The sequence below is a fragment of the Falco peregrinus genome, chromosome 4 (genome assembly GCF_023634155.1).
Source record: "Falco peregrinus isolate bFalPer1 chromosome 4, bFalPer1.pri, whole genome shotgun sequence".
Taxonomy (NCBI): Eukaryota; Metazoa; Chordata; class Aves; order Falconiformes; family Falconidae; genus Falco; species Falco peregrinus.
In genome coordinates, this window is record NC_073724.1 from 102,890,110 (window position 1) to 102,917,388 (window position 27,279).

The 27,279-nt window shown below is 38.1% G+C and overlaps 1 protein-coding gene across 1 annotated transcript in view; it reads right to left on the minus strand.

Annotated features, from left to right (window-relative positions):
• The window catches only part of RNF17 (ring finger protein 17), a 54,225-nt gene that overhangs the window by 11,780 nt on the left and 15,166 nt on the right, over positions 1-27,279 (minus strand). Inside the window, exons 13-31 of the mRNA XM_055802862.1 lie at positions 23,747-23,908; positions 22,653-22,842; positions 22,042-22,207; positions 20,522-20,712; positions 19,549-19,684; positions 18,931-19,084; positions 18,098-18,213; positions 15,623-15,743; positions 14,776-14,890; positions 11,322-11,540; positions 10,227-10,377; positions 8,999-9,117; positions 8,146-8,236; positions 7,207-7,322; positions 6,584-6,891; positions 5,177-5,340; positions 4,210-4,329; positions 3,079-3,159; positions 2,278-2,403 (exon numbers count right to left, since the gene is read on the minus strand). Coding sequence (XP_055658837.1) covers positions 2,278-2,403; positions 3,079-3,159; positions 4,210-4,329; positions 5,177-5,340; positions 6,584-6,891; positions 7,207-7,322; positions 8,146-8,236; positions 8,999-9,117; positions 10,227-10,377; positions 11,322-11,540; positions 14,776-14,890; positions 15,623-15,743; positions 18,098-18,213; positions 18,931-19,084; positions 19,549-19,684; positions 20,522-20,712; positions 22,042-22,207; positions 22,653-22,842; positions 23,747-23,908 — 2,846 coding nt within the window. The remainder of the gene's footprint in view (positions 1-2,277; positions 2,404-3,078; positions 3,160-4,209; positions 4,330-5,176; positions 5,341-6,583; positions 6,892-7,206; positions 7,323-8,145; positions 8,237-8,998; positions 9,118-10,226; positions 10,378-11,321; positions 11,541-14,775; positions 14,891-15,622; positions 15,744-18,097; positions 18,214-18,930; positions 19,085-19,548; positions 19,685-20,521; positions 20,713-22,041; positions 22,208-22,652; positions 22,843-23,746; positions 23,909-27,279) is intronic.

Here is a 27,279-nt window from a genome sequence, read left to right on the forward strand (position 1 = left end):
TGACTACAAGTTAGTAAAATAAAAAATGGCTTTGCATGTTCAGCATTATCTTTGCTATCAATCAGAAGGCAGGTGCTAACTGAATGAATATGGCTAGTATGCCAATAGTATCTCTCCTTTGACCTAGACTAGTGAGACTCTTCCAAGAAAACCAGCACTGGCATTTCCAAGGGTGGATTAAGATGGAACAGTTCGTCCAAGTGTTTGCTCAGACTACGGGCTTAAAATCTGCAGACTTCAAGTACCTCACTGTAAAGGGGCTGATATGCAATGCAGTTAAAAACAAGAACAGTCTGTATAAAGAACTTTGAACTGACTTTGTTTCAGATGCATGGAAATTGTTTGTAGTTAACTGCTGTAGAAAAACTAATTCTAAAAACTATTGTTAATTAAGCCTGAGCTCAGAATGAAGACATTAAAAGCCTTTCTGTCAAATGAATCAAGGGTCCTCCATGTCAGAATATATGAGCACAAGACAACACTTGGCTGCTTGGTTCTGACTCACAGTGGCAGAGAAACAAACAAAATCAAACAAACAAACCCCATTTCCCAAAAAGCCAAATAAAAAAATACCACAGTGTAATGGTCTTGTATATATAGGTAAGTATGCAAGTACCTATACGCACGCACATACACACATATATGTATACACACACCTGGAATGATATTCACTGCTGTAAGCTCACTGCACTTGGGGTTCTGATCCACTCTCCAATATCATACTGCCTATTCGAGGATTGTTATAGGGTAACCCAGCCCAGCTCCTAAACCCACCTGTGCAGCTCAACAGAACTGCATCCCAAAGACAGTAAGACATTCTGCAGCAAGCCACAGGTGTAGTGGGCTCTGCCTAAGCAGCTTATTACCACTAACAGAATTACAACACTCACAGAACAGAATACAGTCCTTAACAGACTACTTACCTGAAAACACAGATTTGAAACAATGAAATGAAGTTATAAAACTAAAAAATAATATATATAATGGCTATACTTTATACAATAGTATCCTTTAGTCCATGCAGTTTATCAGTTGGCTGCTTTGTGTCTACAGCTAAACCCAAAGCTGATTACGTTTAAATGCTCTCAGTGCTGCATGCTTCCCATTTCTGCTATTCCTGAGGTTCTGCTCCTGGAACCAGCTCAAACTCTGGAGATGCCTTGCTCCTTTTCTGGTCTACAACTGAACACCTCTGATACTCATTTTCTTACACATTGTTCTGAAGCATTTATTCCTGGAATGGATCTGCTTAATGCTACATTCCTTGCAGAAATCATTCCAGGCTTTCTGAATGCTTCTTGCTTACAGCCTTCTTACACAGCTTTGTTTTTGTTTTCCACATTTAATTTTTGTTTAAAGGGTAAAATCTCATTTCAAGATCCATATTTAGTTTGCTGAATGTTTTGTGTCATGCTGACTTTATGAAAATTCAACAAGAGACTGATTTACAGTTAGGTTTTCCATGATTACTCAGTTTTAATACACACTGAGAGATTGTTCTAACTGCATCACAAGCCCACTGACATACATGCCAAGACTTACATCAGCAGTGACAGCAGCGTACTCTGTATCGTAAAATTATTTTCTGAAGCAGAGACTCATGTTGGAAAGAAAAATACGTACGCAGGCTTAAACAAAATTAAGAGAAAAACACAGCAACAAAGCCACAGTAATTTAAACAAACTTGATCCTCAGATTTCAAGGAAAAAACCCAACCCACAGAGAAATAACTTACCTATTTTTTTTGTGTTAAGCCAATGAGGTTTGGTGAAAATTTCAATCCTTCTCTAAAGAACACCAGATTGATATCTCAGATACTTGGAATGAAGAACCTGGGTAACTCTTAGAACACTAGGTTTATGTTGAAATACTCGATTTAATTTCATTTTGAGTATCTCCAGCCTTGGATATATTTCTATAATTAACTAATCCTTTCAAGTGATAAAAATATTACCCTATTCCTATTGGTTTACGTTTTAGAGGAGCATAAAAACTAATCTGACTTTAAACAGAAATACAAAGCTCTCTTTTCAGTAAGGACTCCAAGCACAAACCCTTGGCAATTCACTATTCCATGCAATCTTATAAACACATCATACCTAAACCTGTTACGCTACAGAGTTCTGTACTTGGTCCTACTGTTGTTTACACCACAAAGCTGTATAAAAATATAAAAAGAAGTAAAAAAACCATCAAAGGTCACAACAAGCAACTGAGTAATCTTTTTAATGTCAGAATAACAACAGCAAAACACACACACATGCACAAAAATCTCACCAGCTTTGGTATGTCCTGACCATCTTCAGCAACACAGTACTGCTGGTATACCATGAAGGAAGAAAGCGACATTCCACCAAAATACAGGTTGACAGACAATTTGCCCCATGGGTTATCTGGCAATTCCTACTTACGCAAGATAAAATAAGATTAGAACAGCAATAGTGTGACTGAGGTTTTATAAATAGTGCCCAGGAAATTCAATCTCATGATTCCTATATGCACCATACTCACTCATCAAAGATGCAAAACCAGTAAGGATGCCTATTAACACCAGTTACGACACAAATGGAAATGTGCATCTATCTATGGAACAGCAGCACCAACTACTCAGTCTAACACTGAAATGTTATCCCATGTTTGTGCACTCGGCAACAAACCTTTCTCTTTCACCATTTATCATCAGAAATCAAACTATCTGAAATCGCAGGTTTTCAGACAACACAGATTATGTTTCCCTATAACGTTAATACAGTCATTTAAGCACGTCCATACTTAATTATGCCAAATTTTGATCACTTAAAATTGAATTTAGAAGAATTTATGCTTGTCAGAATGACAACACAGAATACAAACAGGATCAAAAAATAATACTTCTAAAGGACACATTTAAGGCTTGAAAACTATAATAAAGGTAAAGTCATAGGAGAAATAACTTCAGGTATGGATTTTGTTTTGTCTAAGAAATACATTCACTGCTATACTCCTTTATCTATTATTCTTAATGCAAGTTAAAAGAAGAAATAAAATCCCAGAACAAAAAGTAAGCCTCATTCCATATCTATGAATAAATTAAGCTACCTGAACATGTATTTCAACCTCTTCGTTTGCAAGTAGTTCTTGAAGACGATCTATGGCATCCAGCTGCCAAGAATTTCCAATCTATTTAATGAAAAGCAAGAAACCTCCCCACATTAAGATGCTGACAAGTAATACTCTTACTGTTCTTAACATAGTAAGATGAGAATATGTGACTATCATTGAAAAATTTAATTGAAAAATTCACATCATTAGTTTGATTTGTCTACAACAGTTCATTACCTGCTACTTGTTACACTAAATCTTCTTGTGTGACAAAGCCAACCAGAAATTTTCAGGTCTTTAAGTGGCTTAGAAAGAGATGTTGCTTGCCAAGTCTAACCTTTACTATATACATAATAATGTATGTGTACGCAATTACCTGAAGTATAACCAAAAGATACAGAATTACACTTGAAGATGACTTAACAGCCAATAGAAAACACAGGATCCTTTAAATACTTCTTTCATTCCTTGCAGTACCTGTTTGCCACCCAACCCAGAGCCTTGTAAGCCTGTCTGTCTTAATCTATCAATTGAACTGCTTACAGCAATGAGAAGGTTTTCTTTAAATAAAAGTTTGCAAGTAATTTCTGTAATTCATTCACATTTACTAAACGCACCATTCAATTGTGAGTAAGATGTGACGGTATGTGAAGATGTTATTTACACATCAAACACTTACTAAGAAACCCCTCTAAAACAATTCAATTGCATTAGTTTAGCGTAACAGATTGCTTCCTGCACAGCTAAGTTGAGAATGACAGAAACACTTCTGCAGGACTTCAAGATTTACAACCTTCTGGCCATTTTACATTAAGAAATCCGGAATTATTTCTTGTTGCTGCTACTTCATAATGAACTACTGCTTCAGAGTACCGTCCTGCCATCGTACAGCAGTGTCACGATTTAATTCCAATGGCAGCTGCTTTTGAAGCATGGTCACTTCATAATGCAATCTAGCAGTTCCTGATAAAAGGCTGTCTTGCTGAAACGATCCTCATCAGCTATTCTCTGAATCCTCATAGGCAAGAAAAAACATACCACCAACTAATCTCAACCTTTGTATGACTAAGCAGTACATCAATTTGAGCAACCACCTAATAAAATGTCTTCAAATTTACCATTACTTACCGGTACTATCTTGTAGAGCTGACATGGTATGCAAAATGGAGGAATACCAGTGTACAATGTAGTTGGATACAGATGACACTGAAGGATGTTCTCTATGAAACCACAGTCTATATATTGTACCTACGTGAAAAGAAAAGCTTTCCTGAAATAATTCCTGTTTTTTAAGTCAAGTTTAGTAAGAGAGAGTGTTCATTTACAGCATTCACTTTTCCAAAGGAAAAAATAATGGTTTGCTGTTAAGTTGGTGATGTGACTACTTAGAAAGGAAGAAAAGGATTAAAAAACTGGCATTGCAGATTAGAAGTTCCGTTTCCAAACTTGCCTTGCAAGAGATCCCACCTTTTGTATAAATAACCTACAGCAGTTTAAAATTGAAAGAAAGAAAAAAATTCTGAACTAGTATTAGACTTGCAAATCCACATTTGAGAAGCATGAGTAGACCGAAGTGTTCAGGTAAGATTAACTGCTAATTAGAAAAAGTAGCTCTATACCTGTGAAGCAGAAAGAATTCAAAACAGCCAGCCACTACTTTTTGGGTGGGGACAGAGTGGGGTGATGCTAAGCCTAAGTATTTTCAAAGCATTCCTCATATGGTAAACAGCAACAAGAAAAGAAGAAAAAACCTAGAAGCGACGACTTACAGGTGATCAAGGGTAACTTTTTACTTAAGAACATTTATCATCATCAGGAAAACTATGGGAAAAATCATGACAACTGAAATAGGCAGATAGAATTAATCTTTAAAATAAATGTAAAAATCACAAAAAAATTATCACGCTTTAAGCAGAATGAGCATCTGAATAGTCAGGTCAGCTGAACAGAAAAAAAGGTGTGATCATAAATTTATTTTAGAGGACCAGATTAATTGCTGCAAACCCCCCCTCCCCGTTTTTTTTTTAAACTTACATATGCATGTGTTCATGCAAACACACACACAGACACATATTCCCCATATAATCAAACTTACCTGGAGAGCAGTACCACCAAGTTCTAAAACTTTGCCTCGATACCACATGGTATCTGATCCTCTTACAACACAAGCTTCTCCCTTTTTCCAGCAGTAGGGTTCCGGAAGACCAAGGCATTTGAAGCTACTTTGTATTTCAGTCATCAATTTGTTTAGTTCCATTTCTGGGGTGGGGTGGTAAAAGAAATAATATGAGAATAGTCTATAACATATTGGGGCAAATTATTTCAATCACTAAAAACTATGAGATTCAGATGAAGACATGTTCAAACAGGAAATACATGTGCTGCTCTGAAAAGTATTTTCCAACACTGACAGAATATGTATGTTCAATATCTAGTACATGCAAACAAGTTATTACTTAAATGAAAAAGCAAACTGAATTTCCAATTGTGAAGCCATTAGTAACTCTGGATTCTCATCTCAGAGAAGAAAGGTCTACAAATTTTGCAACTGACACCTTGGCAACACTAATACAAGAGCCCCTCCATGAACAAGACAACGGATTCCCAGAGACAGTGGTAGGACACCATGAAACAACACAAAACAGGTGTCAAGAAGTGCCTCTTCTGCTATGGGTACAGTCTACAGCAACAACTGCAAGAAGAATACAGTCTTGGGCAAGTGGCCTTACTGTACTTTGGATTTTAAAGTTTTATGATATGATCTAATAGTTAATTGTATTCGTAGAGTAAAAATAATTGATTAATATTCTTATATGGAAACATTTCTCTAAAGCACAATATATTATCATGATACTGAAGACTGACACTGCATCTGTCAGGTGAACATGTGCCTCTTTCAAACAGCACAAACACAAAATACTAAGAGATACAGAATCTATGACAGTACAAATAAAGAGCCCAAGGAAACAGGGCATTGAGCTCACTCCAAAGGAAAAAAATCCAGAAATATTTGAGAACTAGGCTAACTTCCAAGAACCTTTAGGACTGTACCTTCATTATTAGTAAAATGTACCTAACTCAACGTTATAAAACAAAGCACGTGCTGCTTTACCCAACACTGCCTAGAGAAGAAGAGGCAAGTAACTGGCCCATCCAAGCGCTTGGGGTTGTTAAGATGTCTTGGGAGGTGGAGGGACAGGAGAGTGGATTCTGGTGGGTTTCAGGAGGGTGCCTCCTCCTGGGGAGGTGGGCTTTCTCTGCTGGAGAGCTGCCAGCCCCCTCCCACTGCTGCAGAGCAAGGTGTGCACCAGCACCTGCCCCTCGTCCTCCACCCTCCCTGCCAAAGGCCTCATCACCTCCTGACAGCAATCCTCCTGACAGGAATCTTCCAGAACTGTGTTCTGATACAGAACATGTATACTAGGACACTTATTTGGTATATTCTGATATAGCAAAGCTATTAGATTCAGACATAAACATATTTTCCTCTATGTAATCTTACCAAATGATTTTGGTAGTATATAAATAGTTCCATCACGTCCAACACAAGTTACTACAGCTCGAAAAATTTTCTCTTCAGGTATAAGAGGAGGTTTATATATTTCATTCATTCCTGACTGACATGGTGATTGGAAGTTTTTGCGTGATTTCTGTTCACTCTCTGAAACAGCGACGCCTTCCTCTGGAGCAGCACTGTTTCTTGCACACGCAGTTTTGGAATTACAACCATCCAGTTGTGTGTTCTCTTCCTCTAAATATACTTTAAGATGTTCCTTGGAGACTGAGCAAGCCATGTCAGCTTTATCAGTTCTAGCAGATTCAATCAAATCATATCGACATATTAACTGACAACTTAAAGCGCAGAAGAATAGAATACAAGTGAAAAAAACACACATAAACATGGCAAATACTTGTTAAAGTACTTTCAAGCATCCAATTTACCAACTTAAGAGAACTGAAAAGTGCAATGGATACAATTAATGTTACACTCAAATAAGTTCACTGAAGATGGAGTTCTGATCCTGCATAAGCTGTAGAGGACAATCCAAATTTGTGTTTTACTTATTAGCTTATCATGATGTGAATATGAAAGTCTGAAAGAATGTAAGCAAAACATATCCAAACCTTTTGCTCCTAAAAGCCAAACCCTTTTTAACAAGGTGCTCTGAAATATCAATCAATTCTCCTGTTTCATCTTTGCAAAGAATTTTCACAGGCAATGCACAGACCACATCACTTTCCTGGAAAAAATGAGAGGTGGACAACATATTACAGTATGCACTTCCTCTAAACTACAGACATATTTTTCATTTTATTGATACTGACTGCAAATCAGATGGTTGAACAACTGATGCCCACATCAGAAGACACAAAATTTATTTAATCCATGTCGTGTCATCATTTTACTAACTGTTAAACATGACATTAAAAAAAAGTAACAGACTAAAACCTTGCTTCTTCCCTTAGCTGTTTTATCAGAATGAACTGCTAAACCACTTGTTTTCCTCCAGCGGGAGTTTTGAATACACTCATCAATAATTTTGCTCATTAGTGCTTTTACTTCCAGACACACAGTAAAACCTCACTGGCAGGTGCCAACAGATGCTAGCCAAATTGAACCCTCATAATAATTCCAGGGGTTTTACCAATGATGGGTTTTTTACTAATGATGTTCATACACCGGACTTGTTCTTTCAGTTTCTTAGGCTTGAAAACATGGTAGCTGCTGAAATCATTCTCATCAAGAATATGAGCATCTTTCTCATCTGTCCATAAAAGCTGTCAGCATCCAGTGATCCCAAAGATGTAAATATTTTTCTTCAGTAACTAAATATATCTAAGACTGCATTCTTTCCACACTGGGTAGCCAAACTCCTCTAATGCTCCAGTGAATAACAAAAGCAAAGCAGAAAAGAGGAAAAGCATCTTTTCCCCTACAGCAAACAGCAATCCAAGCAAGCTTCACTCAGGACTTTTCTGAAGAGTGAAAATACTAAGAAAAAAAATAATTTAACAGAAAATGTGAAAGAAATTTTACAAATACCGCTGGTTTTGTCTACAAACCTGTATGAGTATTTTTACTTGTGCCCCCGTTAGGTAATATGATAAACAGTCACAGGCTGTTGCTGTCCACTCCGTGCTTCCACCTGTTGGTCTAACATGGAACAAATCATAATCTCTGTTAGTACGAGAGAAGTTGCCATCTCCAGAGCTTAGCCACAAGCCCTTCCCCTAACTGAAGTTTTGATCTTTTTTTTGAAACTGCCAGAACTGTCAGAGAAAAAGACAATCTTCATTACAGTCAACAGAAAAAAAAATGGTTATTTGTGCCTGGATCTGTATGTCAGGAAGAATTCAAAAATCAACCCCAAAACTTCAAAATGAGGAGGATCAAGAGTTCCAGAAGTATGACACCTGTCTTATCAGAATGAAGGAAAACCCATACTTCACCTGCAAATTAAGACTTTTTACATTCATTCAGGGAATAGGTATTAAAAACACGATTATTTTTTTCTTCACAATATAGACAGCACACAAACAAATGCATGGGAGAAAACCCTGGTTTTCTCTCTTTTCTAGTCTAGGGAAGACAGACCTCCTGTACATTTTCACTAGATCTGATTAATCTTCAATTCTGAGCCACGGAAAAAATCATTCAGTGAAGTAAGAGAAACCTTTATCATCAGTATTTTACAATTCAGCCTAGAAATACTCCTTTATATAGCACGGTTTCTGCTTTACAGGTATGTAGCATAACCCTCAGAATAAAAACCCTTTACAAAATAAATCACATTTGCCATCCCATTTCTTCTATATCCAAAAAGCAACCCTCTTCCAAATCTTAGATAATCAGCACTAACACAGTTATGTCATTGTTAGTTTCTAGTACTTCTCCTCAGTATAAGGGAAAGGCTACCTTATATCTGTCAAGGAACATTCTATTGCTAATGTCCCAATTGCCTTCATCTCTTCATCAAGTTTTCTTAGACACCTGATATCCACTGTTCTTTCAGCTCCAGAATCATAAAGTATTACCTGTTACAGAGAAGCAACATAATGAAATAGAAAAAAAGTCGCTCTCTCAGTGCTATGTGTAAGGAATGATAATTCAAAGTATGCCTGATTAGGTAAACAAAATTCAAACAAACACTACCAGGATTCAACAAATGGCCTCTGCACTGAAGTACTTCACCACACAATGCAAACACCCACCGCAGTGCAGTGAGAGGACAAAAACATGTGCAAAGGTGGTTGAACTTTAAGGATTTTACAGAGGCAGTTACTTGAGTAAGATTTTTTTTTCCTGTGCTTCAGTGATGATGGTGTGTTTACCAGAAACACTGAAAGAGCCCCCCTCCAACCCTTGCTTTTTATTCTGACACGGTTAAATAGCTGCTTGAGGGCTCTTAGCCTTAGAAAGCAGACGATGCAAACCAGAAGTATAGGAAGGTCCACTCCTACTTCCTACTAACAAGACCCACAGGCATAATCTGATGACAGTGGAGAGAACCAATAGTAATCCAGTTCTGGATTATCTGTATATTAAAAAGACGCTGTTACTTTTGAGGCAAGTAGTTATTTATTCATGAAATGCCTCTTCTGATGCTCCTTATTCTTTACAAATGAGTGTAACAAAACGCAGGTTTAAAGCAGCACTGTGTGAGAAGTTACTATGGAAAATGCTACATCTACATGGCACAGTGCATTATCATCAGTTTAGGGTTCAGCAACAGCATGACTACATGCATTCCTGTGGTGGTGTTGTAGCCAGTTCAACTGGCTCCATCTTTTAGCAAGGACTGTTAAGTTTGAATTAATGTGACCCACAGGTCAACACAGCTTCTGGAATCTAAGCTAAACTGGTAGGCTATAGCTTGGGAATCTGTGCCAGTGTTGTGTAAACATACGCAAAGTCAACCTCATGAGCCTTCCTCAACTACCAGGTTCCCTGCTAAAGGCATCTGAGCTTTGATGAGACAGTAATTTGCAGCAATGTACAACATACTTAAACTCTCAACAAAAGCAAAAGACTGTATGAGAAAATATTAACACAGAAGAAGCAAAGTTTTTATGTTATTTTCATAAATAAATGCTTACAGACTTAAGAAATAGAAGTATGAACTCTGTTATGATAAGCAATTTACCTTTGCTTTTGTTTCAGAGACAATCCTGCTTATTTGACCTCTTTGCCACTGTTTCAAATCATGTACATAAACAGCACAGTGCATACTACTCTCCCACTTCACAGACTGTGGCTGGGATTCTTTGTAGATGGTAGCCATCTTCTCCTGTAAACTAACATTCAAAAAAACTTTCCAAGTGGTAAAATTTTATACAGTGAATACACGACTTATTTAGTTTACCACTGCTTAACTAGTATACAGTAAAGATGTAGTAACTGTTTAACACACACTGTCATTTTTCTTCATTGTATGTTAGAAATACATGACATGGAGCTTCAAAACACATGCAATCTGATTAAGATTCTGTAGAATTACCATGTTTTCTTAAACAAAGGAATTAATCTGAGTGATCCTGACTGTTTTGCATAGCACTACTTGAAAGATGCACTATTTTCTCTCAACAACTTCAGAACATGGTACTCATTTAGGGTCATGATTAATTCAACAGGACTCTCAACGTAGCGAGGTGCAGGAAGGTAAAAAAGATGCAAGGAAGAAGAGGCAGAAAATAAGCAACCTGCACTAAGCAATGACATTTCCATTTAACTGTCTTCAAATAGCCAGCACTATTACCTAAATGTTACCTAAACATCTACCAAAGGTAAGCTGATACACTATGTCTAGAAATTGCCTTCAAACTTTCCTAACAGCATATCAGAATCCTGTTGAAAGAAGTTAACTTGACTGAAGTTCTATGACTTGGAAAACCGGCATTATTTAACAAGATTTCTAATGAAGCAATGGGGAGGAGAAAAGAAAAAGCAGAAAGATTTAATCTTTTTGGACGGTGTTGCATTTATGAGGCCCCAATACTTACTACATCAAAACTGATTTGAAATAGGAGTTAGACCATGTACTTAGCTTGGAATCACAAATATTTAATAAATGACAACACAGTGCAAATCTGTCTTTTGTTCCTATACTTTCCTCAACAAAGCAAGCATTCAGAAAAGTACCCAGTGCCAAATGCAACCCTAATCAGACTGTTCTAACCATACCTCACCAACTGGTAATAAAAATGTCTTAACTTGAGAAAAGTTTTTTGAATTTTAGTACCTTTTCAGTATACTTCCCGATGACAGCCATTGTATAAAAATTTTACTAGGAGACACAACATGACTAATTCTCACTTGTAGCTCTTTTTTACAAAGTGGTCTGAAATCTCCTTCATACACAGGTTCCATGTCTATAGGATCATCATCTTCTGAGGTTTCAATAATTTCTGGAGGAACATCCCATATTTCAATGGGCCTTACAGCAGTACTTTCAGTGTACCTGTAAAGAACAAAACGTAATTGGAACGGAAAGTTTAAACACATTTTAAACAAAGTGAAATAGAGCTCTGTTCACCTTGACAGGAACCATTCAACCTGAAGAAGAGTGAATAACTAAGAAAAGCAGAAAAAAAACCACAACAAAAGACAAAACTAAATGTTACTTCTGAAATAGTCACAATAGTAATATTTTTATCCTCCTTCAGAAGGTATCCTTGCACATTCTACTGTCAGATGAAAGCACTTTGCAATATAGGCTGCCAGCAGAAAAAAGCAAGCCTGACACATATGGGCTGCTGAACCTTAATGTCTCTATCTGGCTTAAAAGACATCAAATTACTAACACCATGCTCCTGGAAAGCAATGTTACCTCAGAGTAAAAGCTGCAACATTCAGTTTCTATGATGTGTAAATATTCCTTTCAGAAGTAAAGTAACATTTACCTTTCTAGCATTCCCTGAGGACATGAATGCAACACAACTGTTGCTGGCACTTTCCTAAGTACAGGACTGAATGAAGTATAGTCATGGTAATACCCTGATGAAAACTTGGTTTTAATTGTGTGGACTGGATAGAATAAACCCCAACAGCAATCAAAAGTTGGCTGGTATGTATTTTGAGCCACAGCCCAGCTTAGTGCAAGTCTGCATGAAGCATGCCAGCTAGAGATGTTAAGAGATGGCAGCTTGAAAAAACAGATCAATTCAAAAGAACTAGTTTCTTGTAAACATAACTGACTAAAGGAGATAGCAAGCCCCAGTTTAACTGCTGGCCATTTCTGGGCCTCCACGAAGAAACTCTCTTCTGTTTTCAGAGATCTACTATCTGCCTGTTTCCTTCCTGTGAAGGAAAAATCTGCTCTGTTGGAGAGCAGATTCCACAGTGTTTAAGCATTGAATCATCCGCTACATGCAGACACACAACTATTTATGCAAACCCTCCTGATGCAGGTATTTGGAAACTGCTCGGTAAACAACTGACTTGTTGAATGACATGAAACTACTACTAGACATACAACTAGTCTGAACTATGAAATGCAGACACAATCTGCCATGAAGAGTTCTTCCAAGTGAAATAAATACTATTACATGACTTACAACCCCCTTCCTATTAACTCCAGTATAGCATTATCACTGCAGATCCACCAGAAAAAACGATCAATTTGGAATGAACTTCAGACTTTGAGATTTCTTCCTGGAATTCTGTATGGGCTACTTCTTGTCCCAACACAAGAATAAGGTTACTGATGTTTGCTCATCAGCAAGCCAGCTTCAATGGACCACTGTACTCTCCTGCTTACACTGTCTTATATTAGTTTAGGGCTGGCCTAGTATCCCTCACCAGCATTAAACATGGAGAAGTTATCACATCCCAAATGTGATTCTAAATGACATAAAGCAGGTTCAAATTACTCACCAGTCTCTTGACTTTTTGCAGACATCCATATTCAGAAATGGGAAATTAATCAAGAAAGCATGACAAATGAGCTCTGAAGAACTAGACACCTATGTGCACTGGAAACAAAGAGAGCCCCAAACCCCCCAGGACCTCTCAAAACAACTCACTACCCCTCTGCTGCAATGGAAACATAATTGCAACTAAAAGACATGTTGCACTGGGTGTAAATGGCAAGGTCTTGCCAGCCAGGGAGAGGGGCTGCATGGGTGACTTCTAAGAGGCCAGGTGTTGCCCTCTGGCAGGCACAGCCTGTTTTAGCCATCTCTGCAACAGATACTCCACAGGACATGGCTGAGCTGTTCTGTGAAGCTGGTGGCATCTCTGTTTTAATTTCAGGGCAGAAAAAGCTAGGGGGAGAGAGAAGAGAACAGAAGAAAAATAATATAGGGGACATCAAGATCAGAAAGGAAGGTATTTTGTGGGAGAAGAGGCATGCTCTTGAATGGACTGAGGCCTGTAGAGGGCCCATGCTGGAGCACAGGAAAAGCACGGAGGGCGCAGAAGGCAGAAATTGCTCTGTCCTGACCCCAAGCCCCTGCACTGCTCACTGCCTCACTGAAAGGACTATCATCTGAGTGTACAAGGGAAAGCAGAGGTGCTTGGAGTAAACCTGAGCCTGGGAAAAGGGGAGGGTAGGTGCTATAGTTTGTCTTTTGTGTCCCAGTGTCTGAATCAATAATTAAATATTTATGCTAATTCGTAATAAGTTAATTTAAGTCTGTTTTGCCCACAACAGTACTTTGTAATCAATTTCACTGTCATTGTTTTGACCCATGAGTTTTCTTGCTCCCCTTTCTGTTTTCCCCACTCTGACTAAGGAAGGGGGAGCAAGAGTTACCAAAAAATCCCCATTAGTTAAAGTTATCAGTGTTAGGTAGGAATGCCTATTAAAGTAACATACCCACTTGTTTGCAGGCCAGAAGCAGGCACCTAAGTATCACTGCAATGCAACAAAATACCCTAGTGACAGTGACAAAACAATTCAGTTGTTCAGGTTTAAATTAAGCTGCCTAACTTCACAAAAATCTTACTAAAAATTGTGGCCAGTACAAACAAAGGTTTACTAGGATTTAGTTATATTTCTGAGCTAAGAGATGAAAACCCACTTGCTTGCTTCTTCCTCAAAAAAGCAAATTCAGGAATTCCCTTTTGGAATAGAAACTTTCTATTCAACAATATTTTTATTCTCATCAGTATGTAAAAATTATTAATGAAAGAGTAATTATTGATTTTAATGAATACAGCCTATGGATTATCTTTTTAAAAAGCCAACAAATTAAATGCAGCAGTGTTACCTTCCTATCAGCCTCATTTTCCCCAGCAGGCCTCCCAAGTCTTCTACTGCCTGTCACACTGCATTATTTGAGTATTTGCTTTCTAGTAACAGAGCTTCCACAGAGATGACTTACCTCAGATGCAGGTTAAACAAACAGAAGTGATACTTCTTTTCTTACGAGAAGGGAATGGGAATGATAACCAGTTTGGGAAGATTCAGCACTTAAGCACACTACAAGTATGGTATAAACATTTAATCTCCAACTTTTGAATCCCTTATAATTTCAGTACATTGTGTTACTCAAGATTTAGTCATTTTCATCATTCAACTATGGCAAAGTGTAGTTACACTCTGCAACTTATGTCAGTTATGAATGTGATTTGTAATGATTTGTCACAAATGTGATAAATTCCAGCCACTGGTGGTGACACACTAAAGCCAGTAATTTTCTTACACAGATTCAGTATTTCCAAACACTTTAAGTTATGCACAGTGTATTCACCCAGGTATGTAGGATGCCAGGTTTTCTTCAACTAGATGGCAGTTAATACTAAAACTTCTTCCATGAACAGCACAGTCGTCAAAGAGCTCAACAGATAAGATGTTATCTAAATTATCTGTGAATAAATAATATAAGCATAATTAGTGCCAGTCAGTGACAGTATAAAAACTACTTAAGGTTTTGCAGGCACGGGAAATGATATGAAAAGACAGAATTTGGTAAAATTAAATTTGATTTATATAACAATTAATTCTGAACATCAATAATACATAGATGCTTAGCTTTGCACGTATCTCTAAAATTAACTTAAAACCCACCAATCATTACAAAATATTTTTATACAAAGAAACCAACTGCTAAATTTAATTTCATTTATTAGTGGGTTCCAACCATCAATGCTGAACAGTAACTGCGTATTAACAATAAATGGTATTGATAAAAATCCTATTAAGGCATATATGTGTTATATGAATTATCTTTTTTTTGGGGGGGGTGATGTTTCTGAGCAACAGCGATCACACTCTCAGCTACCAATGAAGTCAGGAAGAGTCAAGGATAGCTAGTACTTTTGGAAACAAGCCCATCTGAATGAACCAGGATACTTTTCTCACTTAATGCTGGTGTGGTCTGTAGGAGAAGACATAAACAGAGCTTCTGTCCCAAGTTTTATCTGTTATGTCTCCCCCAATTAGTTCATGTTTAGATATTCTCACTCCAGGCTACCTGTTGCAAATATGAACAGAAGCATTTCAAAGAAATACTATTTAAAATATGAAAGTGCATGCTTCTAAGTTTGAGTCAATTTAATAATATTTAAATACACATTAATACACTCCTGGTAACATACCAACAATTGAACACATCATACGTTTATCTTCAGTCATTTCTTCAAATCTTTCCTTGGCTTCTCTGTTCCACTCACTTGCCCCTTCATAAGGCTCAATGGAAGCCAGCCTGCACCTGATGGCCTAAAGAATAACTCCAATTACATATCCACCATCACATATCAAGACCACCTAATTCAGCCAAATCACAGCCTTTGCTTTACACTCATGCAGGACAGCATGACCTTGGCTTCTGGTTCCACATTACCATTATTTGATTTAATTTAAGATGATCCCTGCCCCCAGCAGCTGAACATGAACCTCAAATTCAGATACATTCTTGCCAAAATAGAGCTTACTTCTCCTTGCCTCCCTTCATGGTTAGGCATAAGATTGGTGCACAGTTCAGGAAAGATTCCTGCAGAGAAGTGATAATGAAAGCAAGCCTTCATCCGGTTTTGCTTATGATATAATAATCCAGATTCAAAGCATCTAAGATTAACAGGACTATACCACTGTAGCAGTCTGAAGGGCTAAACACAGAGACACCACAGTACCCATGTCAGACGATACCTCCCAGATTTCTGAAATGTATTAATTAGGAGAGATGAAAAGAGGCACACACAGGCAATCAGACAAGATAAAGTACTTTGATTAGAAGAATTTTTATCATCTCTATTGCAAATTTTGGTGGCTACACTAATAGCTCAAGTTTAAATCAACTGTGAATGTCCCCCTCATTTATTGCACTGAAAAAAAAAAAAAGTAACACAGGTGAGGGAAAAGGGACAGAAAGGAAATAAAGGCAATAGAAAAAATGATGTTTTGTGCAGACATTCTTAGGAAACAGGCCATCGGGAATATGAAAATAAGACTGACTGACAGGTTACATAACCATTAAAAGAAAGGGCTGTGGATGACAAAACCAACACTACATTAAGCACTGCTTATTCCAGTCTTGGCCAAGATTTCTGCACCACCCAAATCCACTGAAATGCTTGCAAACTATATTAACAGGATGAAAAAAGTCCAACTTCTCTTGTAACAGCCTAATTCAAATCTCTTAAAAAACTAACATTTGAGGCAGTCCAATACATGATGATGTGTGAACACTTATCAATGCTTTCATGCAACAGAAGAAAGCTGCACAAGCAACCTAATTTCTGATACTCTTGCCCTCTGAATACCTGATTTTGCAATCTCATGTTCATTCACGTTTCAAAGAATTTTAAATTCTTAAATCTTATTATTTTTTAAAAAGAGAAGATTTGAAACTGTAGCAACACATAAGCAGACTGAAGTCTGTTGATCTTTTCATTACCTGCATTAAAACTAACAGCAACAGGAATTTGTTATTTCATACCGAAACTTCAAGTGTAAACACCTTGCCAGAGTGTTTCACTGTAGCCTATATATGGCATAAGAATTCGGAAACTGGAGTGTAACCTATGGGTTCATATTTTTTTAAACCACTCTGGAGTGGTCATATACCCACTGGCATCTGTAACTCTTTAGCCCCTCCTCCTTTATGTTCGAAGTGAGGGGGCCTAGTAGCATGCGCTCAAGAGATGACAAACCCTTAATAGATTTTTCTGAGGATTTATATTTGGTCAATGACAAGCAATCAGTTGGAACGATGGGATAAAATACATCAAGAATCCCGCCACCCTGATTCATTAGCCACTGTGAACTGAACTGCAAGAACATTTTACCATTTTCAGAATGCCTCCTTCTCCCTTGCTGTCAAAAGAGGCTTGATTATTTTGGCTGAAACTTTCCCCAGAAATATATGCTCAAAACATAAACAATTAAATCCTGTTTTTAGTAAAAGATGCTGGCCATTCTTAGTTACAACAATCACTACTTCTGGTGCCTACAACTGGTTAAAACACTCCTATCAACATATGAAGTTTTAAAGTTTAGCATAATTGTTTGGCAACCAGAACTATTGAATGAACAGGTGAATTCAGAAAAAGAATTATTTTCTACTTCTGTGTGTTTTTTATTTGACAGAAATACTTTGCCATTTCCTTTCCCACTCAGTTTTTCTTCTTGTAAAAAGGGGGAAAATCCTACCATACCTAAAATTAGGAAAACAGCAAACCTTAAATACCATAACATAAAAAAAAATAAAATCTTTTTTTTTTTTAAAGATCATTATTAGATTATCATTTGAAAATTAAAGAATGTAAACATTAATTCAGCTTAATAAGGAGTAAAAGAAGGTATTTGAATTAAAACACATACACCCACAATGTATATACACCTCCTCACTACAAGGTAACATTTGATTCCATTTAAAACTGAATGATGTAAAAAAACCTGAAAGTTTTCAATGTGTACCCAAAATATACTGAGTAAGTCACATCATAAACGCATGTGAAAAGGAACTTGCTTAACATTTTATTTACTTCAGAACATCAACAACTCTCTTTTCCCTTCCACCTACTGACAATCTATTAATTTTGATTATTCAATCCAAGCAAGCACTGATTTACCTTTTCTGGAAAGCTCAGAAACTCCTTTTTCACTCTGCGTATGTCTTTAAGAGTTAAGTTAGCAACATTGCCAAAGTCAACATATTTTACCATAACTTCCTGACGACTTGGCAGCCCTTCAAGAAAAACAACCCAAGTTATTAAAACAAAAAATGAGTATCTGATACAGGTTAATGCACCAGAATTCCAGAGCAAAATAAACATTTATACCGTCTAATCATAAAATGCCACATTTTCAAATGTTCTATAACTCAATCCAAAACCTATATTCTTTAAGAACCAGCTCTTTCAGGTTCCTGAAATGACAGGAGTTAGCATTTTGGTCCCTTTCCATCTAATCACCTTATGGGGCACTGGCATATTAAATACCTGCCAAGTAGACGTGTAAGCAGAGAGGCATGCTAAACTACCCATACTGGTAACACAGAGGTCAGCACAAGTACACCCCCATCCCCTTCAGAATTACCATGGAGAACTATTAAACCACACTGGTTATATTCTGAGGTTGGATAAAACAGACAAGTCTGTAGTTCAAACTGTAATAGCAAATGAAACATTATTTAAAATAATTAAATAATAGTATTTCAGTGACTTACAGAAAATTAAGTACACTGCTTCCCTTTGTTTAAAAAAAACCAAGTTCTAAACCACTCCATTAATAGCAAAAGAATGTAACATGAATTAGTACCACTGACTTCATGAACCTGTTAGTATAAGAATGCCTGGTAGAAACAACAGCTGTTTGTTACTATGCGTATCCAGGGCGTGGCTCTGATCTAGTGCCCCATCTGATTTTGCAACCTATCATTAGAGTGAAAGAATCGATACTTCACCTATAATCTGTGCTCTGTACCAATTCCCATCTTCCTGTTTTGCAATACAAGCCTGGCCTTCAACTGGGTAGGCAATTTCCAAGTTTCTTCCAGAGTCATATTTATATACCTCCTGAATTTTCTTCGGAAGATCTGAAGAATCCAGAGACTCTGTCTGAAAAAAGAAAACCAAAACATACACACCCACCAGATGTTCTTTTTTTTTTAAATGGCATTTTTTCTCTTTTAAGAGACATTTTTTCTAGTACTGTACTTCCTAGTCTTCCCGCCAAAATTAAACAATGGTTATGAATACATAAAAGTGAATTAAAATGCCTAACAACTGTTGAGCACTGTCCTGTTTAATCACCACTCTAAACAGTAAAACACTACATACTCAACACAGGAATTAACCATGCAACAAAACTGACAAAAAAATGTTAACCTTCTGGAATTCTATGAATTCCTAGAATTAATCTAGGACTGTAGGAATTAATCTATTAATTCTAAGAATCCTAAAAATCTTAACAAGTAACAGAAGTGAATGGAAATTATAGCTTATTTAATATGGACTACAAGTACCTCAACATTAACACGTCTGTTCAGTTTTATTTGAATAGACCTTATTTCTAAACTTACCAACTGGAGATAGAAATCACTTGGACTATTAATGTGACAAACTACAACAGAGACTTCTCTTTCTTGTGGAATCTTAGGCGGACTATACTGCAAGACGGTATTATTTTCTAACTGACTGAGAAGCTGTGAACTAAACCTAAAGTAAACAAAACAAAATTTTTCATAAATTCTGTCAAAATTAACTTAGAAGGAACCCTTTTATATTCAAATGTCATTTCCCATGAAAAATGCAAAATGGTCTTATGAAAATAACTTGATTTATGTTTGTATGAATAGTTTGAACCTTCATTTTTGCAGTTGGTACAGTCAATTCTCTTTCATGTTTCTCCCACCACAAATGTAACATATGAAGAATGAGGATGTGGCTTTGAGCAACCTGGTCTGGTGGAAGGTGTCCCTGCTCATGGCAGGAGGGTTGGAACCAGATAATCTTTAAGGTCCCTTCTGACCCATAGAAACCATTCTATGATTCTATGATACAGGGCAGCTGGCTCCTAAAAAGATTTTGTTATTTGGGATGCAGTAGTGTACTTTTAAATTCTTAAAAAGAAGCTAAAAAGGCTAGAATCCACTACATTGACAAAACCACTTTCTTTTAGACTTCCTTTTCCTCGCTTATGAGAAAAAGCAATTACCTGAGCGGTACAGATGCTGAGCGTAACTAGTTAACACTCATTTCTCTGTGTGCAGCAAAAAGAACTTTCAACCCTTTATTATTCAAACTTGCACAGCAATTTATTTTTTTGCCATTTTATAAAATAAAGTTCATTATCTAAATAAAGCCCTGACTAGTGCAAGTGGGTATACCACAGTGCTTGTTAGTGAAAGGTGAAAAAAGGGAATCAACAGATACTGCTGGAGATGAATACATCACACATAATGTATTAAACACAGCAAAACTAACGTGCTTGCTCTAAGTATTATGCTGTTATCATTTATGGCATAAGAACATAAACTAAAGGAAAACGCATACCTTGCCAAGTCTAAAGAAACTAATGCATCCTTGAGAGACACTGGCATGTTACTCTCCATTTTATCAAATGGACTTCTTTTCAAATCCACAATGAGAACATCATCCTCTTCTCTAAATATGGTCATTAAAACAATTTTATTATTTACCATTCCCAAAAATTTTGCCTTTGCTTCCTCTCCCCAACCTTCACCCTGTTAAGAAGAAAGAAAAAGTTACTGAAGACATCAAAGAATATTAAAACAAAAACTACAAACAGTAATTAAAAAAGGCAAGGAAGTGAGCACAGACACATCAGGTGAAATACTGAACACACTGACTGTTTAGTCCATAGCCAGGACAGCTCTGAACAGTATTCTATGATGGATTTTAAAGTGTTTTTAACTGTATAAAACTGAGTCAGATCTAAGGGCTGCAGTTCCCACCACGTTCCTGTTAAAGATTCGAGATTTCATTCCCTCTGATTGTTCTGACAGATAAACCAAAATTGTCATATGATGTTTCATCTCATGACTCACATTTCTGCTCTTCCAATTAATTTCGAAGTTCATTCTTATCTTTTTGTGCCTTTATACAAACGTACAACTTGTTTTTGTCAATTTATGCATTCCTCCTCTCCACAATATTCTTCTTGACATTTTATCTTTCTTGAAAAAGCCTGTCTGAATTTATTTCTCTTCAATCAAGTTGATGCATTCCTCATTTGATACTGCAAATCTGTGCCTCTTAGGTGTGAAAAAAATGAAAGCATGTATAAGGAACACATTTTATCCACACCTGCAATAATTGTTCCAGATCTTTCCTATTTAAAGCTATTTCAGACATCAGACTGGTTAAAAAAAAAAAAAAAATCCCAAACCAGCCATGAGTTATACTGTCAGAAATGCACAGCTGCATTAGACACAGTACATTCCCACGTGAATGTGGCAAAAATAAAGCAAGCCAATGAATAAGTGAATACTGAAAAAAGTAACACTGACATATACGTCCTCCTTCTAAGGGATTTCAGGTATTTGTTGTCATACAGAAAGAGAACAAGTAACACTTTCCAGTACATGGCAAAATTTTTTAAGTAACAAAGGACAATCCCTGAGAAGTTTCTCTTAAAAATTCTCAATCCATTTCTTCTCTGTTTGGATGATTTTTGAAAGTTACTACTTGCATAAAGTTATGAGACAGCCATGAAGTATTAGTCCTGTAATTTGGTTTTAAATTGGACAAAGAACATGTCTAGAGTAAGAGTAGTGAGATTTAAGCCTGAAATATGTATTTGTAAATGCAGCCACTTTTTAAGACAGATGCTATAAGCTCTTTTCCCCTTTCCAATGAAAGCAATGCAACCCATCTTTTTATAAGAGATGACTTACCTTTTTCTTAGAAATAAAATATACCCTGTACTCCTCTCGAGTTTCCTTCTGTTTATACTAGAGTAAGATCATTGTTAAATTATGTATTTAAGTTATTTAATATATATCTTAGGAAGAAAAAAATCTCCTCAAATAGTACAAACAGCTTTTACTTACTGCATTTTTGGGAACAACATCCTTCAATGAACACCGTACTGCTAAAGGAGGAACAGCTGCAAGTTCTGCCTCAATATGCTGATCAAGCTTCCGTACAAAAAAACTTATGTCACCTGTTTTAATAGTTTGCAGAGTAGCAGGTTCAGGCCTTTCAGCAGGAACATCTCTACTGTCAATGGGAGTAAAAGCAGTACTAGCTTAGAAGAAAGGCAAAAATAACCCAACACCAAAAAAAACCCCAAACCAAACCCCAGACCTAAAATAAATGTAATTCTTGCAATAATTGGCATAATGTCACGTCTCTGAAACAAAACTAGAAAGTCTCAATGAAATGCATTTCTTTTTTTAAAAAAACAAGACATTGTGGACTCACACATTCTCTTTTGCAATGCAAATCCAAACTAAGCATTTTAACATGTGAAGGCTTGTACACTTGTGTACTTACATACATTGCCACTTTTCCTGTGGGAAATACGTGCATACTGAGTATTAGTGTCATTTGGGTATCTGGTTGTCTGCTTGTGTGAAGCTAATGGAGGACTTGTTTCTTAGCAGAATAGCAACAGTCAAGGACAACAGCTGCAGACAGAAACCTCTCTCTGTAAACATACCCTGAGAAAATTAGAACTATAGAGTTCCCAAAATCAATCAGGAATACTTCCAGCAGTGCAGTATCACAAACGTTGTATCTTATTGGACCACAAGGCTTCCTCTGATTTTTATTTTTTTGGGGAATTAGTTCTGTGATAGTCCCACGACACCACATTCCAGTTTCCTTACTCTTAATAAAAATTCTAGCACCTATACGGAAGCAAATAAAAACCCAGTAAGACTAAATTCAGTATTTGTAGATATTTTACACTGGAAGTATTATCACATTTCTGCATAATGTTCCATTGTTGCCTATCTTCCACACAGGTAGTAAAAGTGCTACCATTACAATAAATTAACAAAGACATTAAAGAACTTGTCTTGACAGCCACCAGAAGTTTTCTCCCCACAATCATTTACACAACGTCTGTAAGGCTAAGAGGTTTTTGGCTTGTATTAAGAAGTCATTTCTGGCAAACTTTCTATACCTCCTAATAAAGTGCCAAAAAAATGTACTGAAGTTTAGGCCTATTGCATACTTTTTATCAGTTTTCTAAACACCTTCTAGAAGTGAGTAACATTGTCAATATGTGAGCTAGAAATGGATGTTAATGATTTAGCAATGTATTATTGTATTTCATTTTTACTCCCAGAATGGTTTCTACTCAGTTAGTGAACTTTAAAAAAATAATTATCCACTCAAAGGGAATGTTGCTTGCATGAGACAAATCTGATTTACTGAAGTAATGAATGAACTAGGCTAGTCATTAAAATCAGCATACTGAAAAAACTACCAGTTAACAATGACCACCTAATTCTGGAAAACATTACATTTACAGCCAGGTGTTTCAACTGTTGATTACTCTTAAGTGCTCCATCTGTTGAGGTTGAGAACTGCAGAGTCTTTTTTACTTTTACTATTTCTGTTTATGATTTAATAGGTCTACTTTACTAACCAATGGGTACATGTTTCCCAAAATGGATTAACTGTAGATTCCAGAACAAAGGACTGTTTTATTATGTGTGTGGCAGGGGGGAGAATACTATATTGAGGAAGACATATTGCAAGATAGTATTTTAAGCTAATGTAGACCTTTAAAAGTTAATGATTTACCTAGTTCCAAAACGTCTGAAGGCAAGAGATAGGAACTCTTATTACAACAAAATCTTTTCAATTTCTTCTCCAAAATCCTTGCTTCATTCTTCTGTGAGTATTTCTGAACATAGAAGTGGCATGGATTTATGACATGGCTTACAAACACTGCTTCTGTTGAACCTGAGTAAGACATAAAACAGATTATCAAACACTCTCCAAGTGATTCCAACAGATACTATTAGACACGCAGTTACGTTTGTGTTACATTAATCATGATAACGTTACCTCAGATAGCTTTTAACCTGACAAGTCTGTTCACACTTGGTTCAAACTAGTTACCATGTTTGCTTTCTGATTAAATCCACACTTTTGAATTACTTCCCTTATGCTACCCTGCAAAATAAAAGGCTGTCTCACTGCTTACAAAGCGGTAGCCTGAATTTAAGTAGGCAATTCAGTTTGTATTCCCTCTATTTAACAGAGAAATAGGAAGCTTCTAGAAAGCAAATTATATCTTTAAGAACAGGTATGCTAAGCACTTTTGTATAGCTATTCAGTGTTAATGCATGAAGATCAAGGAACAGCCTAAAGCCAGCCTAGAGATAACCCTTTATAAGACAAGTACTTCCTAAGCATCCAAATCCTTTGTACTGCAGGCACCTCCCTTGATTTGGGATCCAAAATGCAGGTTACTGTTCCTGAAGCTACTCGCCAAAGATGGTGGATGGGTCAGAAGGTTTTAGAAGCCCAGCAAGTCAATTCCTACACAAGTATTTCATACCACAGAACTCCCTGCAAGGAGTGGACAGCATCATCTAGACCAATGCCACCTATGCGACTGATCAGGTCACAGCAGACTGACAGATTGGCAGCATACTGGAGGGACAGCCATCTCTGTGTCCATCTCTACAACTGAGGACTCTACAACACAGGACTGTGCTTGGAAGTTTAGGAAATACAGTGCCCAGAACAGATGCAAGATCACTCTTGGACAGGCGGCTTCCACAGAGCATTGATGATAACTTTTTGACACAGATGGTGGAGAAGTCAACAAAGTGAGTTGTGCTCCTAGACCTTGTACTCACAAAGAAGGACTGGTTGGAGAAGGGAAAGCTGGGGGCAGCCTTGGCTGCAGTGATGATGAGATGGTGGAGTTCAGGATCCTGTATGGAGGAGGCAGGGCACCAAGTAGAATTGTAACCCTGGATTTGACAGCTAACTTTGGCCTCTTTAGAGAACTACTTGGGAGGAATCCCATGGGTCAGGGCTCTAGAATGTAGGGGGGTGTCCAAGACAACTGGTTAATATTTAAGCATCACTTCCTCCAAGTTCAGGATAGATGCATCCCTATGAGTAAGAAATCATGCAAAGGGGGCAGGAAGCCTGCACAGATGAGCAGGGAGATTCTGGCAAAAACCAAAAAGAAGGAAGTTTATGGGATGTGGAAAAAGGGCCAGACCACTTGGGAGAATATAGGGATGTTGTCAGAACATGCAGAGAGGCAATAAGGAAGGCTGAAGTCCATCTGGAATTATACCTAGTAAGGGACGTCAAGGACAACAAGAAGAGCTTCTTCAAGTACACCAGTAGGAAAAGGATAACTAGAGAAAATGTGGGCCCACTGCTGAACGAGGTGGGTGCCCTGGTGATGAATGACAGAGAAGGCAAAATTACTGAATGCCTTCTTTAGTTCAGTCTTTACTGCCAAGGATGGTCCTCAGGTTTCCCAGACCCTGGAGGCAACAGAGCAAATCTGGAAAAAGGAAGACTTTCCCTAGGTCAAGGAGGATCATGTTAGAGACCACTTAAGCAAACCTAACAGCCACAAATCCATGGGCCCTGATGGGATGCACCGCCCAAGTGCTGAGGGGCTGGCAGATCTTACTGCCAAGCCACTCTCCATCATTTTTGAAAGGTCATGGAGAACAGGAGAGGTGCCAAAGGTCTGGAGAAAAGCCAAGGTTACTCCAGTCTTCAAAAAGGGCAAGAAGGATGACTCAGGAAACTACAGGCTGGTCAGACTTGCTACCATCTCCGGAAAGGTCGTGGAACCGCTCATCCTGTAGGTGATCTCGAAGCATGTGGCAGAAAAGGTATCAGAAGTAGCCATCATGGATTCATCAAGGCAAAATCATGCCTGACTAACCCGGTAGCCTTCTATGATGGAATGACTGGCTGGGTTCCCAAGGGAAGAGCAGTGGACACTGCCTATCTTGACCTCAGCAAGGCTTTTGACAAGTCTCCTGTAACATCCTCATAGGTAAGCTCAGGAAGTGTGGCTTAGGTGAGTGAACGGTGAGGTGGATTAAGAACTGGCTGAATGGCAGAGCTCAGAGTTGTGAAAAACAGCACAGAGTCTCGCTGGAGGCCTGTAGCCAGCGGTGTTCCCCAGGGGTTAGTACTGGGTCCAGTCTTGTTCAACCTATACGTCAATAACCTGGATGAAGGGACAGTGCACCCTCAGCAAGGTTGCTGATGATACAAAACTGGGAGGAGTGGCTGATGCACCAGTAGGCTGCGCTGCCATTCAGCGAGACCTGGACAGGCTGGAGAGCTGGGCGGGGAGGAACCTCATGGAGTTCAACAAAGGCAAGTGTAGGGTCCTGCACCTCGGGGGGAACAATCCCATGCACTAGTACAGGCAAGGGGCTGACCTGCTGGAAAAAAGTTCTGAAGAGAAGGACCTGGGAGTTCTGGTGGGCAGCAAGTTGCCCATGAGCCAGCAGTGTGCCCTTGTGGCCAAGGTGGCCAATGGGACCCTGGGGTGCATCAGGAGGAGCATGGCCAGCAGGTGGAGGGAGGTGATCCTCCCCCTCTGCTCTGCCCTGGTGAGGCCCCATCTGGAGTGCTGTGCCCAGTGCTGGGCTCCCCAGTTCAAGGGAGACAGAGAACTACTGGAGAGGGCCCAGCGGAGGGCTACAAAGCTGATGAGGGGACTGGAGCATCTCCCTTATGGGGAAAGGCTGAGAGATCTGGGCCTGGTTAGCCTGGGGAAGAGAAGACTGAGAGGGGATCTCATCAATGTCTACAAATATCTTAAGGGCAAGTGTCAAGAGGATGGAGCCACACTCACATATCACCCCCTACTCTGTCCCTCATCCTCCCCAAGCATTACTAATCATATGCATTTTCTAGGTATGTTGTGCACACAGACACTCTGAATTATACTGTGGGAAGCATCTGTCTATTTCCCCCCTATTATCTAACTGGATTTTCCATGTTCCAACTTGCTCCTAATGCCTTCAGCCCTGTCCTTGAGCACCTCTTGGACAGCAGCTTGGTAGGCCCTGCTGGACTCGCTCCAGTAGGGTAGTGACTTTCAGTACTGCAGGGTCCAACACTGGATGCAGTACTCCAGCTTCAGTCTCACAAGAGCCTAACAGAGGGGAAGGATCACTTCCTGGACTGTTAGCTACACTCTTACTAATACAATCCAGGGAAAACCTGCAAAGCTGAGGAAGCTAACTGCTACTGTCAGTAGGGAGACAGATTCAGGAAGCCCACTGAACTGCCCAGAAAAGCATTCTCCAGGAGCCAATACCAGAAACTCT